General features: G+C 34.6%; 4 protein-coding genes across 5 annotated transcripts in view; 1 reads left to right on the top strand and 3 right to left on the bottom strand.

Moving 5' to 3' along the window:
• The window catches only part of LOC106658083 (collagen alpha chain CG42342), a 69,867-nt gene that overhangs the window by 43,330 nt on the left and 10,844 nt on the right, over positions 1-15,693 (top strand). The window contains exon 12 of the mRNA XM_023462917.1: positions 13,286-13,374. Coding sequence (XP_023318685.1) covers positions 13,286-13,374 — 89 coding nt within the window. The remainder of the gene's footprint in view (positions 1-13,285; positions 13,375-15,693) is intronic.
• On the bottom strand, positions 669-2,879 carry LOC106658111 (speckle-type POZ protein B-like). The gene has a single exon (XM_014379931.2). The coding sequence runs from the start codon at positions 1,970-1,972 to the stop codon at positions 902-904; it is 1,071 nt and encodes a 356-aa protein (XP_014235417.1). The 5' UTR covers positions 1,973-2,879; the 3' UTR covers positions 669-901.
• Positions 3,195-5,151, bottom strand: LOC106658115 (speckle-type POZ protein-like). The gene has a single exon (XM_014379936.2). The coding sequence runs from the start codon at positions 4,507-4,509 to the stop codon at positions 3,475-3,477; it is 1,035 nt and encodes a 344-aa protein (XP_014235422.1). The 5' UTR covers positions 4,510-5,151; the 3' UTR covers positions 3,195-3,474.
• LOC111694483 (speckle-type POZ protein-like) lies at positions 10,339-11,944 on the bottom strand. 2 transcript variants are annotated; one of them, XM_023462914.1, is made up of 2 exons: positions 11,265-11,944; positions 10,339-11,173 (listed from the first exon to the last, which is right to left on the bottom strand). In XM_023462914.1, the coding sequence occupies exons 1-2, from the start codon at positions 11,763-11,765 to the stop codon at positions 11,084-11,086; spliced, it is 591 nt and encodes a 196-aa protein (XP_023318682.1). In that variant the 5' UTR covers positions 11,766-11,944; the 3' UTR covers positions 10,339-11,083. The 2 variants fall into 2 exon arrangements, with proteins under 2 accessions (XP_023318682.1, XP_023318681.1); XM_023462913.1 differs by having other exon boundaries at positions 10,339-11,414; positions 11,494-11,944.

Raw genomic sequence — 15,693 nt, 5'->3', positions numbered from 1 at the left:
TGCATGGCGATGTTTAATTAGGAAGAATCGAGAAAATACGACACGAAAGGGGCTACACGCACACACACATACACATACAATAAACAAAGAGTAATAGGATTTCACGAGATGCGCGCGCGAATGCCATATATATATAAATTATATATTTGGATGCGCGCGCGGGCGTAATGCATTAACCATGAGAGTCAACAATACATATTCCAACTCTTTTATCGCTCGGATATTACGAACCAATAAGAACTAAGTCTCGATTAATATTTTTTATGTACTTGCTTTCGGTAATAGCGAAATCAATCGTCTATCGAGATATGTACTTCATTTACAGTCGCGGAATTCAAGGATTTTCACGACTTGAGATCAACTCTTTTCTTTTTGTTATAAATTTGTATGGTTCTAGAAAATATAAGATACAATAGTTACTATCCTGTCCATGTCTTTAAATCTATGTTAATGAGAAGAAAAGATTGAATCAGATTTTACAATTTACGAGGGCGATCTCTTTTACATTCGCGTATTTGGAATGATAAAATCATGTTTCAAGAATATTATTCATTAGGTATAGCATCCCTTCATTTTGAAAAAATGTGTGTACTTTTTTGTGTTTCTTCTTAATTGTCAATTGAATCAAAATAAAATTATAAACTGTATTGGGTAATGAGCAGCTATGATTATTTAAAAATGTACGCACTTTATTTACATTGAAACTTAAAAATTTTACAGATTCTGTTCTACATGAGATTTTATGCTTACAGTGCTACATTTACAAAAAGTTTTTTATCAAATGCTTCTTTATGCAAAAAACTAGATACATTCAATAATGAAACATAAAGAATTAGTATTGTCCAACTTGCCAAGCTCTTCCTGCAGATATGCTGATTTTAAGTCACAATTATTTAATAATTTAGCTATGTTTTTCTGGATGACAAACTAGACACGATACATTTTTTCGAGATTTTAATATTGATTGGGTTAAATTCATCCATATATCCGGATCATCTATTTTCTTCATCTTATTAGAATTGGAGAGTAATTGGGTGTGATTTGTCATGAACTTTATTGCTTCATCTTCCAAATGCTCTACTTTGTACTTATGAGAAGCTAGTAGAATTTCAACTGCATTTTCAGAAGACAAGTTAGCATATAATATTTTACCACACTTGACTTTCAAGCCGTCAATTTGATACTTGTCAGCCACACCTAATAATTCAATAAGCATATATGTGTCAATTGCATTAATCTGTCCGGTGTAGATAAATTGCAACATTTCAGTTACAACGTTTGCAGTTGTGTCTGTTATCTTCACAAAATTTTCTTCGTTTTCCAACACATCACATATAAACTTAGTCCTAAATACTGGGCTAAACGCTGACAGTACAATTTTGTGCGCTGGGATTTCCTTTTCTTCGACTATCAACTTAACATCACTGAGTTTTTCACTAAGAAATGAAAAATCAAATTTTATTGTATAAACAGTTTCATCTTTACTGCATACGATATCTGAATTCAATACAGTTTGAATTTCATCAAGAATTTCTAACTCGCATTGAATAGTTAGAGTATTATCGGAGGAAATCAATTCATCGATTTTTGTCACTTTATAAAATTTTGGCCAACCACGGCTGTTAAAATCATCGTCCGCAAAATCGTAATGCCCCGTAAATTTTTCAATTACTTTTTTATCTTTAACAAGTGATACTGTCCATTTACATACGAGCTTATCCGGTTCGTTCTCTATATCAATTACAGGTGTAAGAAATAAGGAAATGAATCCTGCATCTTTCTCACTATTGCCTGCAGGGTATAATTCGAGATTGAAGTATTTCTTATTATCACTTCCAATGCTAAATTTTGGAGATTCTAGTACTTCTCCAACTTTAAATTTTATTAAGCGATAGTTCTTGATTGTCCACGTGAAAGCACACTTATCTGAAGTAACTTCGGTGGACGCCTCTATTCGTTGTCCTAGTAACATTTTGACTCGAGTATCTGATAACTTTTAGACACTTTATTCTTGATTGAGTGAAACTCTGAGTTATTCGCTATAAAATTGAACCAACGGAAAAACAAGATAATATTTAGCAGTGGTTTTCACAACAATCACTCGCCAGTGTATGGGTTGATTTAGTTTCTGTTTGCGAGAAGCGACTAGATCAAAATACGTTCAAAGTAGCAACACTTTTCGGCGGTAAAAACATGTGTATAACGTGCGGAAAACCGTCAATTTCAACGCTCAACTCTTGATCTTGTAAGATGTGTGGGTGAAGGCACTGTTAATCTTCGAGCGTCAATCGCACGGCGTTTCCGCTGCTGGGCGCAAAAATTTCTCACTTTCGCGTGCGGATTTATACGTATCTCAAGCGAGAGCCTGTCCAAATGTGTTGACTGTGACGATGTGACTGGGTACCAAGTGCCAAGTAGAGAGCGTAAATATAACACAGTGAGTCCGTTTGTGTGTGTAAGATAGATGGCAGTAATAACAATTAAACTGACAATACACATAGGACTGGAACAAAATAACGTCAGGGTATAACTGTACATGTAGAGGGCTATTCAAAGTTTTTTTCTAGTAAGTGTTAACTGGCCGCTCCCTCTTTCCTTTTATCAGACTCTAAATTCTGAACCAGAAATGCATTTTAAACACACTCTACATGAGGGTCTCGCGATAACTGTAAACTTCTTTTCGGTAGGCTTGAATAGGCGCATATTACTTTTTCATGTATTGGTTTCTTATAGCTACTGAGCAAAAGTGACACGAGTATTTTTCAAATGTTAATTTATTTACGAACTTGAGTGCTGGAGGCATTCAATTTATTAAATTCCTAAGAACTATCTTCAAGCGAAAAGGTTTATTTTTGTTAAGCAAAACTTGAGGAAACTAAAAATTTGGTTCGTCAAATCAAATTTCAAGACTAGCTTATGAACATTTTTAAAATGTAGCGTACCTCCATCTGAACAGAGTTTTTCTAATTTTTTGTTTCATCTTTTTTTATTACTGATTGAATTTAAAGTAAAATAATAGAATAAAGGTGGCAATGAAATTCTGAAGTTTTGAAAACATGTACTTATGTAATTTATTTACATTGCGACAACAAATTTTATCATAATTATATGATATACTTATAGTGCAATTTACAAAAAGTTCTGTTTAATTGTTTTTCATGAAATGAACTAGATATTGAATAACAAAATATAAACAATAAGTATAAAACAACTTGCAAAAATATATATAAAATAGATCTTGGATAATAGCTTAATGATATTTTCAGTTTCATTTTGAGACAAAATCATGAACAATAAACAATTTAATACAATAATTTAAAAATGAATATAGCATTTAATGCAAAAAGTCTGGACTTTAGTCATAAGTATTTAATAAATCAATTATGATTTCATTGATATGAATGATAAGTTAAAAAATACTTGATTAGCTAATCTTAAACTTTACTAAAAACTGATTTTAAACACAAAAATGAGTTACAATACTTTTTTTTTAGATTTAACTATTGATTGGGTTAAATTTACCCATATATCATGATCGTCTCTTTCTTTTATCTTTTTTGAATTAGAGAGTAATTCAGTGTGAACTGCGACAAACTTTATTACTTCATCTTCCAAATGCTTTACTTTGTATTTATGTGCTGCTATTAGGATGTCAACTGCATTTTCAGAGGACAAGTTAGCACTTAATATTTTACCACACTTGAATTTCAAACTGTCAATTTGATATTTGTCAGACACTGCTAGTAATTCAATTATTTCATCTGTTTTGATAGCAGCAATCTCTCCAGTGTAGATGTACCTCAGCATTTCTGTTAAAATATCCTTAGTAATGTCGGTTATATTCACAGAGTTTTCAGTGTTTTCCATCATATCTCTAAATACTGGGCTAACCGCTGCTAGAACAAATTTGTGCGCTGGTATTTCCTTTTCTTCAACTATCAATTTAACATCACTCAGTTCTTTACTAAGAAAAAAAAAATTGAATTTTATTGTAAAAATTGAATCAATTGTTTCATCTTTCCTACATATGATATCTGAATTCAATGATGTTTGAATTTTATTGAGAACTTCTAATTCACATTGAAAAGTTACAGTATTCTTGGAAGAAATCAGTTGGTCAATTTTTGATAATTCATGATATTTTGGGCAACCTAGGCCTTCGAAGTCATGGGTCGCAAAATCGTTATGCCACATATTTTTATGAACAACTTTTTTATCATTAATAGATGATAATGTCCATTTACATACGAGCTTATCCGGTTTCTTCGTTGAATTAATTACAGGTTTAAGATATAAAGAAATGTATTCAGCATTTTCTTCTGTTTCGCCTCCAGGAAATAATTGCAAATTGAAGTATTTTTTATCATCACTTCCAACGCCAAATTTTGGAGATTCTAGTATTTCTCCTACTTTAAATTTTATCAAGCTATAGTTCTTGATCGTCCACGTGTAAATGCATTTGTCTGAAGTAACTGTGGTAGATGCCTCTATTCGTTTGTCTGATGCCATTTTATACACACTGATAACTTTTACACACTTATTATTTGATTGAAAACACTTTAATTGATTAATATAATTAAATAAAAAAACACCAACAATATAATAATTTGAACAGTAGTTTTCCCAACAATGGCACTGAGGCGTATGAGCTGCTTTTTTTCTGCTCGTGAGAAGCGACTAGTTCAAATGGCGAATGTATAGCAACACTTTTCAGCGACAAGGATATGTCCACATTAAATAAATAATTCACTGTAAATTATAATGCACGACTGTAAGAACGTGTGACTGTGTATTGGCCCAGAGCGTAGCACAGCGTGGCGCTTTCTCATGTTAATTCTCATAAGAAAAAATTTAGTTCGAACAGCTGGCATTTTTTGACGGGACACGTCCCGTTTTCTAATTTCTATAAGATTGCAGTGTAAATGGTGATGGTGCAGCGCCACTCTAAGCTCCGCCTAAACGCTCGGAACGAATAAGGCTCTGCTGATCTATATGTGCGTACATAAGTACATACGGCGCACGACGTTTTCCATCGCTGATCGCAAGAACTTCGGAGTTTAGCATGCGGGTTTTATGCGCGTCTTGTGTGAAATGCGACTCGTGAAGCACCGAGCGGTGTAAGCTTGTTCAGCGTGTGTTTCGGTACCATTAGTAAAAAAATGAATACGCGGTGGGGCCTCCTGTGTGTATAACATGCGTGACAATAATAAAAACAGTACACGTGCAAGCATAGGCACTGCCCTCACTTCGCTAGAGTAACGTCTTGGATACGGAGTATTTTCAAGTGCCGCTCGAGACATCAACGCGCGAAAAATCTTCGGGCACCACTGCACTGTTTGACAACGATCATACATTCACACATATAAGTGCATGCATACGGCTGAAAAAAAGATTCATTTTATGATTCGTGCAAGGCGATGTTTAGTTCGAACGGATTGTCTTTATATAGCTTTTCATTGTGCAGAATTAACTTAGCTCGCGAAGCGCCGATAACTGCGCAAAGGATTTAAATTTTGACTAATAAATCTCAATTCAATTGGCTGTACACACGGCGCGAGAACTTGAGGACCGCAGGGTATAGATATATAGTTGTATAGACGTGGGTAGTGAGCTATTTATGGCATTTTTTCAGTAGATGTTAACTGACGCCCCCCCTCTCTCCCTTTGAACTTTAAATTATGAATAAGCAATGCACACAATTTATATAATTAGAGTTTCTTTTCAATAGATGTGTATTATTTTCTCCGCTATCATGCCTATGATTAAACCTATGTTGATGCCATAAGTGGTTAAATTAACACTTTTATATCTGTGCATTTGAAGTGATAAAACCAAATTTCAGGATGGATTTGTAAAGATTTTGTGAAGTATGTGACGTCCTTTCGTCTTATGACAAGATTATAACACTTTCATGTTTTTTCCTTATTATTACTGATTAAAGCAAGATCATTTCTTAAGTCATTTGAAAATATTCACATATACATTTTATTGACATTACAACTTTATTGATTTTTTATAGATTATAAACATAACTTAAGCTTATTGTGATAGTTTTACAAAAAGTTCTGTTCAAATGCTTTCCATGCAATGAACAAGGAATTAGATTACAAAGAATAAACAATCACTTTTAATCAACTTACAAAATTTTACCTATATAAAAAATGGAGCTTGTGTAATAGCTGAATAATATATTTATTTTCATTTTGACACAAAATAATGAACTATCGAAGACTTATTATAACAATTTAAAAGTGAATATATCATTTAATGCAAAAATCATAAAACTGAGTCATTATTATTTAATGTTTAAATTATAGTTTCATGAATAATATCTCAAAACAACATACCAGAAAACTGAACCAGATTGAACTAACCAAATTTTATTTTTTTTGAAATTTTATCATTGATTGGGTTAAATTTACCCATATATCAGGATCATCTATTTCTTTCATCTTTTTAGAATTAGAAAGTAATTCGGTGTGAGTTGTGACAAACTTTATTGCTTCATTTTCCAAAAGCTTAACATTGTATTTATGAGAAGCTACTAGAATATCAATTGCATTTTCAGTGGACAAATCATCACATAACATTTTTCCACACTTGATTTTCAAACTGTCTATTTGATATTTGTCAGACACTGCTAGTAATTCAATTATCTCATCTGTTTTGATGGCAGCAATCTCTCCAGTGTAGATGTACCTCAGCATTTCTTTTAAAATATCCTTAGTAATGTCGGTTATATTCACAGAGTTTTCAGTGTTTTCTAACAAATCATGTGTAAACATGGCTCTGAATACTGGGCTAACTGCTGCTAGTACTATTTTGTGCGCTGGGATTTCCTGTTCTTCAACTATTAATTTAACATCACTGAGTTTTTCATTATCAAATGAAAAATCAAATTTTATTGTATCAATTGTTTCATCTTTACTACATATGATATCTGAATTCAATGCAGATTGAACCTCATTGAGAATTTCTAACTTACATTGAATAGTTACAGTATTCTGGGAGGAAATTAATTGTTCAATATTTTCCACTTTAAAAAATTTAGGCCGACCATAGCTTAAAAAATTTTCGCTCGCAAAATCGTAATGCAAAGTACATTCTTGAATAACTTTTTCACAATTAATAAGTGATATTGTCCATTTACATACAAGCTCATCTGGTTTATTCATTGAATCAATTACAGGTTTAAGAAATATCGAAATGTATCCTGCAGATTCTTCATTCCTGCCTCCAGGAAATAAGTGCAAATTGAAGTATTTTTTATCATCACCTCCAACGCCAAATTTTGGAGACTGTAATGCTCGTCCAACTTTGAATTTTATTAGGCCGTAGTTCTTGATCGTCCACGTGTAAATGCATATTTCTGAAGTAACTGTGGTAGATGCCTCTATTCGTTGGTCTGATGACATTTTGACCCACCTAACAGATAACTTTTACACACTTATTACTTGATTGAGTGACACTTTAATCGATGTTTAACAAAATTGAACAAAAAGCGCTGACGAGATAATAGTTTCGACAGCACTTTTCCCAACAATGGCACTGCGGCGTATGAGCTGATTTTTTTTTCTGGTCGTACTGCGTGCTGCGCGCTATCAATGATGTCAGATGTTCCAATGACAATGCACAATACTAGTAGGTAAGAACGTGTGTGGGCCCTGATAATCTTCGAGCGTATAGTAGGTCGCACGACGTTTTCCCCTACTGGGCGCAAGAACTTCTGACTTCTGTGTGCAGATTTTTATGCGTCTAATTGTGCGAGACACATGCGTAAGTCTGCCTGAACGCGTTGACTGTAGTGGACGCGTGACTCGATTCCAAGTAGAAGGCGTAAGTGCGCAGTGTGCCTGCCTTATGAAACCGCTGGCATGATTACATCAGTAGTACCAAAGAAGATAGACTAAGCCTGTAATGTATAACCAACATTTAGTCCCGTGGTTACCAAAGTCTTCGTGGTCGAGTGGTCAAGCGCTCGGCTTCGTCTTTTGCGTCGAGCGGTCGGGCCTTGGTTCAATCCCAGGCCGCAGATATTTTTTTTTACATTTTTTTCTCAAATTACAAAGAATAAAGTAAGGATTTCGTTTTTAGCTCATATTGGTCGTAAAATTAAAATTGCATTGATAATCGAACGTTTTTTTTCATGTTCTTTTTTCTGCAAAAAAATAAAAAATCACATTTAATTCAAACGCAAATTAAATTAAATTAATGTATATTTAGACGCCTTGAAAAAAAATTTCGTGTCAATTTCGTTAAATGAAGTTTCTTTTTTATGAAAATATCTCGGACTCCAATTTTAAATGGACCGTATCGCTTGATTATTATTTTTCACATTTAAAAAAAACCCTTAATAAATAAATTTATCAGAGTATTTTTAATTTTATAAGCAATATTAGCTAGAAGCGAAATCCTTACTTTATTCTTTGTAATTTGAGAAAAAAATGTAAAAAAAAATATCTGCGGCCTGGGATTGAACCAAGGCCCGACCGCTCGACGCAAAAGACGAAGCCGAGCGCTTGACCACTCGACCACGAAGACTTTGGTAACCAAGGGACTAAATGTTGGTTATACATTACAGGCTTAGGTTGCTCGCCGCGCCCCCTTGAAGTTGGTTTTGGTATCATATGAGCCAGCCTCAATTTTTAGTTAAGCTCTGGGCTTCTATACGTGTCTATCTTCTTTGGTAGTACACGCGGTAGCCATAGGCGCTGCCCTTATTTCGCCATATATTGGCGTCTTGCGCTCTGTAGTCTCTACCGAACGTTTGTGTAGCGTTTTGATACGGAGAAATCTCCAACGTCGCACGAGACATCATCACAGAATCTCCGTGTATCGCCATTTTATGATTGATAGGGCTCACACGTTCATAAATTGACGTGCACGCATGGCTGAAAACAGGGATTGCCTTACGATTCCTGCGAATAGCGACGTTCGCGCGGATTGTCTTATTGGGTTTTTCGTTGTACAGAGCAGGCTCGACTCACAGAGTACAGACGAGCGCCGATCATTGAGCGAAGGATTTAAATTGAATGTCAGTTCAATAGGCCTTTTTTACAATCGTCACCAGTCGTTTTTTTCAAATGTTAATTGTTATTGATTATTTATTATTGATTGCATTAAATTTATCCATGAAACAGGATCATTTATTTCCTTTATCTTTTTAGAATTCGAGATTATTTCTGTGTGAGTTGTAACAAACTTTAATGCTTCAGCTTCCAAATTAGCGCATAACATTTTTCCCACTTGATTTTCAAACTGTCAATTTGATATTTGCCAGCCACTGATAATAATTCAATCATCCGATCGACTTCAACAGCATCGATCTCTCCGGTGTAGATAAATCGTAGTATTTCAGTTAGAATATTCTGATAATTTCAGTTTTTTTTATGGAGTTTTCATTGTTTTCCAACATATCAAACGTAAAAATGACCCTGAATACTATACTGGCTGCTGCGAGTAAAATTTTGTGCGCTGGGATTTCCTGATCTTCAACTATCAATTTAACATCACTGAGTTTTTGATTATCAAATGAAAAATCGAATTTTATCGTATTGATTAACTCATGTTTACAAGATATAATTTCCGAATTTAATGATTTTTTATATTCTTTGAAAATTCTAATTCACATTGAATAGTTACAGTATTCTCGGAAGAAATTATTTTATATCATTCCTAGGGAAAAATTTACCGAAACCCCAGTTTGGGATACTCGCGAAATCGTGATGCCAACTCATTTTTTTAACAACTTTTTCATCATTAATAGGTGATACTGTCCATCTACAAACGATCTTATTTGATTTGTTCGTTGTTTGCTTAATTGACGGGCGAAAAATATTTTCCAATGTGCTATCGAGTCGAATTTATATGAGACTTTTCCAAATGTTAATTTACTTATGAACTCGAACACTGGAAAAATTAGATTTATTATTTTCCCAAAAACTAATATCTTCAAGCAAAAAGGTCTACAGCGATTTAGTTACAAAAAACCTGAAAAAAACTTGAGAAAAACTTCAAGAAAAAAAATCTTGTCCGCGACCATGAATTTATGTAAATGAGATGAGCGATTGAATCGAATTCTTCAATTAACTGGGAAACTCTCGTTTATATTTAGCATTTAGAATGATGAAATCAGATGTTAAAATGGGCCTCTAAAATTTTTCGAAGTATAGCATCCCTTTATTTTGAGAAAATTTTCGGAGTTCTTCGTTTTCTTTAGGTTATTATGGGTGAACCAAAATAAAAAGGTTTATTAAATTTAAAAATATGTATTTATGCACTTTATTTACATTGAAACTTTACTGATTGTATTTAAAATTATTTTATAGCTCCTTGTACAGATGTACTAAATTTACAATATTTTCTTGGTCAAATTCTTCATGCAACGAACGATGGCTTCATTCATATTTCAGTCTAATTTTAATAATAAAATTATAAACAATTGAAGATATATTACAAAGATCCTGAGTTACAATTTTTTTTAATATACATTGCATTATATTTCTTAGCAAATCAGGGTCATCTTTTTCCGTTAACTTTTCAGTGTATAATTGGGTGTGATTTGTAACAAATCTTATCGTTTCATCTTCCAAATAATTTGCTTATTGTTAATTCTATAGATTAATTAGTTAATCAAGCATATTTTAACTTATCATTGTTGTCGATGGAATCATAATGAAACTTCATTAAAAACTACTTTTAGACACAAAAAAGAGTTACGATACATTTTTTTGAGATTTAAGTATCTATTGGCTTAAATTAATCCATATATCATTATAAAATATTTTATCCATCTTTTAAGAATTGAATGGTAATTCTCAGTGGTTTTTGATAAACTTTATTGCTTCATCTTCCAAATTCTTTACCCCGTATATATGAGCAGATACTAGAATGTCAATTACATTAGCAGGTGACAATTTAGTACATAACATTTTTCCATACTTGATTTTCAAATTCTCAATATGATAATCGTGTGCCACTTCTAATAATTTAATAATCTGATCAGTTTCAAAACCATCAACCTCTCCGGTGTAGATAAATCGCAGCATGTCAATTACAGTATTCACATTAGGTATGGTTATTTTCACAGAACTTTTTTGGTTTCCTGAACTTTCATCATGTCTGAACATGGCCATAAATAAAGGGCTGGCAGGTGCGAGTATAGCTTTGTGAGCTGGGATATCATGCGTATCAGAAATTTTTATTTTAACATCACTAAATTCTTCACTAAGAAACAGTACGCCAAAATTCACTATATCACTTGCCTGATTATTGCCATCGATAATATCTGGACAATCAAATGAAGACTTAAATTTCTTGAAAACTTCTAATTCACATTGAATAGTTATAGTGTTCTCGGCCGAAATTAAATCGTCAATATTTTCCAATTTATGAAATTTCGGCGAACCGTAGCCCTTGAAGTTAGTGTTCGCAAAATCGTGATGCATTGTTAATTTTTTAGTAACTTTTTTATCATTAATAACTAATACTGACCATTTGCATACGAGCTTATCCGGTTTGTTCGTTGAATCTATTACGGGTTTAAGATATAATGAAATGTAGCCTGCATCTTTCTCGCTATTGCCTTCAGGATATAAATGCAATACGAAGTATTGCTTATTATCACTTCCAACGCCAAAATGTGGAGATACAATTAATTCTCCCGCACTTAATTTTATTATGCGATAATTTTTTATTGTCCACTTAAAAGTGCAACATTCTGAAATGGCTGTGGTAGATGCCTCTATTCTTAGTTCTGATGCCATTTTTAATAAAGTACCAAACAATTTTTTAATACTTTATAACTGATCGATTGAAACTTTGAGTGATTTTTAATAAAAATAAACAAAAGGCGCAAACAAGATAATAACTTGGGCAGTAGTTTTCACAACAATGACTTTGCGGCCTATGGATTAATTTCGAATGTTGTGTTTACGAGAACCAGTTCAAGTAGTGAAAGTAGCGACACTTTTCCGCGGCAAGGATATGTGCCGAGCAAACTTGACTCGAAGAGCACAGACGAACGCCGTTAAAAGCGCGATAAATTTAAATTTTGTCCAATGAATATCGATTTAAATGGCAATACTCAAATCTAAAACATAATAACAGTAATGCGAAGTTGTACTTATCGTAGAGCGCTAATTATTACCCTGTTTCGATAGATATAAGCAGCTTCGTTCCTCTTCCTTTTCGGACTTTAAATTGATCAGCAACGCACAAACGTTGTACATAAGAGTCTTTCGAAGGCTGTGAGCTTTTTCGCGTGTGCTTAAATAGGAGCAGAGTATTTTTCATGCATAGATATCAAGCAAAAATGATATGAGTCTTTAAATTTATATCCGGAATGAGTGAAAATTTGAGCCTCGGATAATACTAATAGTTTGAACGTTAGTTTTCACAATAAAGTCTCTGTGGCGCATGAAAAAGTTTTATTGTAAATAGTTTATATTTATGAAATAGATAATTATATTCTAAAATAATTGCAAAATGAATTATACGTTGAACATTAGAAGTCATGGACGGACAATTAATCATATACACTTCATACATCTTCTACATGGGGTGGTAATTCAATTCGCCGATTGGGCAAATTAGGCTGCAAAGCTGCGTGCACGCGTGTCCGTGATACATATTACAAGCGAGTCGAAATCTTTTGTACACAGTTATAGCCATCTGCTTCGTTGGGATATTTTGATTCTAAGCGAACACGACGCTTGCGTTATGTCTTGGCCGCGACGATCGTCGTATTCAAGCCTGCGGGCTCCCGATAAGTAAATTTTCATCCATTGCGCGCATCTCTCGTGCCGCGCCGAGGCCAACTTACATACCTTACCTAACTAATATCAATAAAAAAATCGTTCATAGTTTTTTTATTTTCTTCCCAAAGTTGTAAATAACATCGCGGTTAACTCGATGCTCTTTGTGACTTTTATGACATTTCATTTCGGGCTTAGTGGTTAGCGCGAGAGTTTTTACTCGTCGAAGTTATTAAATGCGAATAAAAACTGCACGAACTTCACTGTTCGCTCGCATTTTTTTTTTATCATCGCTAATCGAGTTTCTTAGACACACACATGCACACATGCACACGTACGTACAAGTAACAAATCATTCCGCGAATCCGACGACACGCGCGCTTGCGTATTACGTACACAATACGACGGCTCTATAGTCAAAAAAGCATACACAGAATCATCCTCATCATCATCATCATCGTCGTCATTTTATACATTATATTACGAGAGGAGGAAAATATTGTTGTTGATGTGCGGCTGATAATACGCAGGGCCGCAGGGCGAGAAGGGTGACGGTGGACCGACCGGACCACCCGGTCCGCCAGGCGAACGAGGCGCGCGCGGCAAGCAGGGCAAGAAGGTAAGCTCACCCAACAACGCAGATCTCGCAATCTGTCTCTCTCGCTCTCGCTCTCCGTCTCTCCTCTTCTGCTCTTTTCTCCTCCTTCTCTTCTTTTTTCTTTTTACTTCCTTCTTTCTCTTTTATTTTCTCTCTCTTTCTATATATCTCTTTTTCTCTTATTCATTTTCAACCCACGACGACACGATCAGCCTCCAGACCTATCTCGCATTCGGGTCTGAAAATTTTTTCCTTTGTCCCTTTCTGTCTCTGTCTCTCTCATTCCAACATTGTCAACTGAGTTTGGCCTCCTTTTTTTACATTACAATTCCAAATCCAGTGGATTTTTATAATAAAAAGGTCACGACTCCCTCGACGCATCCACCTTCATGTCCTCTCAGACGTAATTATTGCTTTTTAATTGCACGCCTGCCTGTGTTCTCGTAGACATCATTAACCTATTATTTTTTTTTGTTCGCATTTTTGTAGTGGTTGGTGTATGCAATAAATCATTTGCATGCGTAGTTTTGTGACTAACTTTCGAGCAGTCGTGTATACGCGTGTCTTGGTGCCTCGAGCCTTCTTTTAGTTATTATAATTGTGACAGAACGAGGGCTAATTCCGAGTTACCTTTGCGCCAAGCGTGTGGGCGCGTAGATTTTTTACTTCTTGTTTTGATGATACTCGAAATGACACGAGTTTTCGATTGTTGCATGTATTTGCCATGAAAAAAGTCCTCGGATACTCGTGTCTAGAGAAAAAGTGTCAGAGCCACGGCTCGCGTGTGCACGAGTAAAAATGTAAACATAACGTATAAAAAGAATCGCAGAGAAAAAGTTACTCGAAAATTTTCTCGCTCTCGTATACGAATTAAGATGACAAAAAAACTCGAGTGCTAATGCGCGCGATACACGGGACTGCATTACATTTAATCGTAATTGGGAAGAGTGAACACGCGAGTTCGCGAAAACTCGAAATTTCAAAAGTCAAGTCCACACGATTGTCTACATTTGCGTGTCCACTCGCAATTACGATTAAAAGTCCACGTCTACTCGCGAATTTCTTTTTTTCTTACGAAAAATCAAAATTAAGAGGAGCTTAAGAAGAGATTCTTCTCGGCGCATGTACAAACGTCTTATGTATATGCTTCGTCTACTCTCTCTTCTACGCCTTTTTTCGCATATTGTGCAGCCGACGTTTAATCTTTATCTGTCTGTCAGCTCGATGTTTTGCCGTTGCTGCTGCTATACTACTGCTTTTGCTGCTGTTGCTGCTGCTGCTGCCGCCGCCGCTGTGCAATAGCTCGTGCTCTATTCGAAGCTCTTTGCCTCTTCTACTACTTTTTTTTTTCGCTGCTGTTGCTGCTGCGCGCACCAAACTACCGAGCAAAGTCGATTTTTCATCAACTCGTTTTTCTATTCTATCTGAAATATATATCTCAATGCAGCATTTCCAAGTATAAAATCGTTATTGCTTTTGTCATGTCAATGACGATGAAATAATCGGTGAACGTCTCTTTCTTTTATCTTCTGCCTATTTGAATTACTCGCTATAATCATCATTGTATGAGGTTGAAATCCAAAGAAAAACAATAAATATCTCAATAGATATTATTATGATTGAGACTGTTCGAAGTTAGACCTCATCCTATGGTGTTTACGTTTTTTTTTACGTGCATAATTTTCTGGAGTAAAAATTAAAGTACAAAACTATTCAATCGATAAGTGTTAACAAGCGTTGGTGGCAGCAAATAATACGTATAACTTACTTGGTTTTTTCGAAGAAATTTTGTTAAATAATTATTGTATCTTGAATTAAAAGTTGTTTTGTTGTATTTCTATTTTTATATAAATCGCAAACATTCGGCTCAATTACACAATAATTAATTACTTTTGCTACTCAAATTCTGCATTTGTATGTAAACTAGCCAGTAGAAGTAAGTATATATGTGTTCTGAGTAGTTAAGACAGGTGTAAATATATACACTTAAAAATTGAAAATCTTCCGGACTGAGGAAAAAATGTTTGTACACAGCTATATCTATATATCTCCGCGAAAATCGACTTTTTTTTGCCCGCTTCGAAGATGTATTTAAGGGCGCAAAAATATATAAGTGCCTCGCACCGAGCTGACTGCAGCCAAGAAAGAAAGAAAGAGAGAGATACGATCGTCAAAATGGGCGAGCGATCAATCTCAGCGCGAGATAAAAACAGTTTTCTTGACCGCGCGCAAGTGCAGACCGCGAGAGATAAGATTTTTTTATTAGCCAATTTCTTTGAACTTGTGGGAAGAATTTACTATTGCTGGCTTCGAGTCTGTGTATATGAAAAAGTTGTCGAA

Source organism: Trichogramma pretiosum, unplaced genomic scaffold, assembly GCF_000599845.2.
Source record: "Trichogramma pretiosum strain Unisexual culture from Peru unplaced genomic scaffold, Tpre_2.0 scaffold144, whole genome shotgun sequence".
NCBI classification, from domain to species: Eukaryota; Metazoa; Arthropoda; class Insecta; order Hymenoptera; family Trichogrammatidae; genus Trichogramma; species Trichogramma pretiosum.
This window is presented reverse-complemented; position numbering and strand designations above follow the sequence as displayed.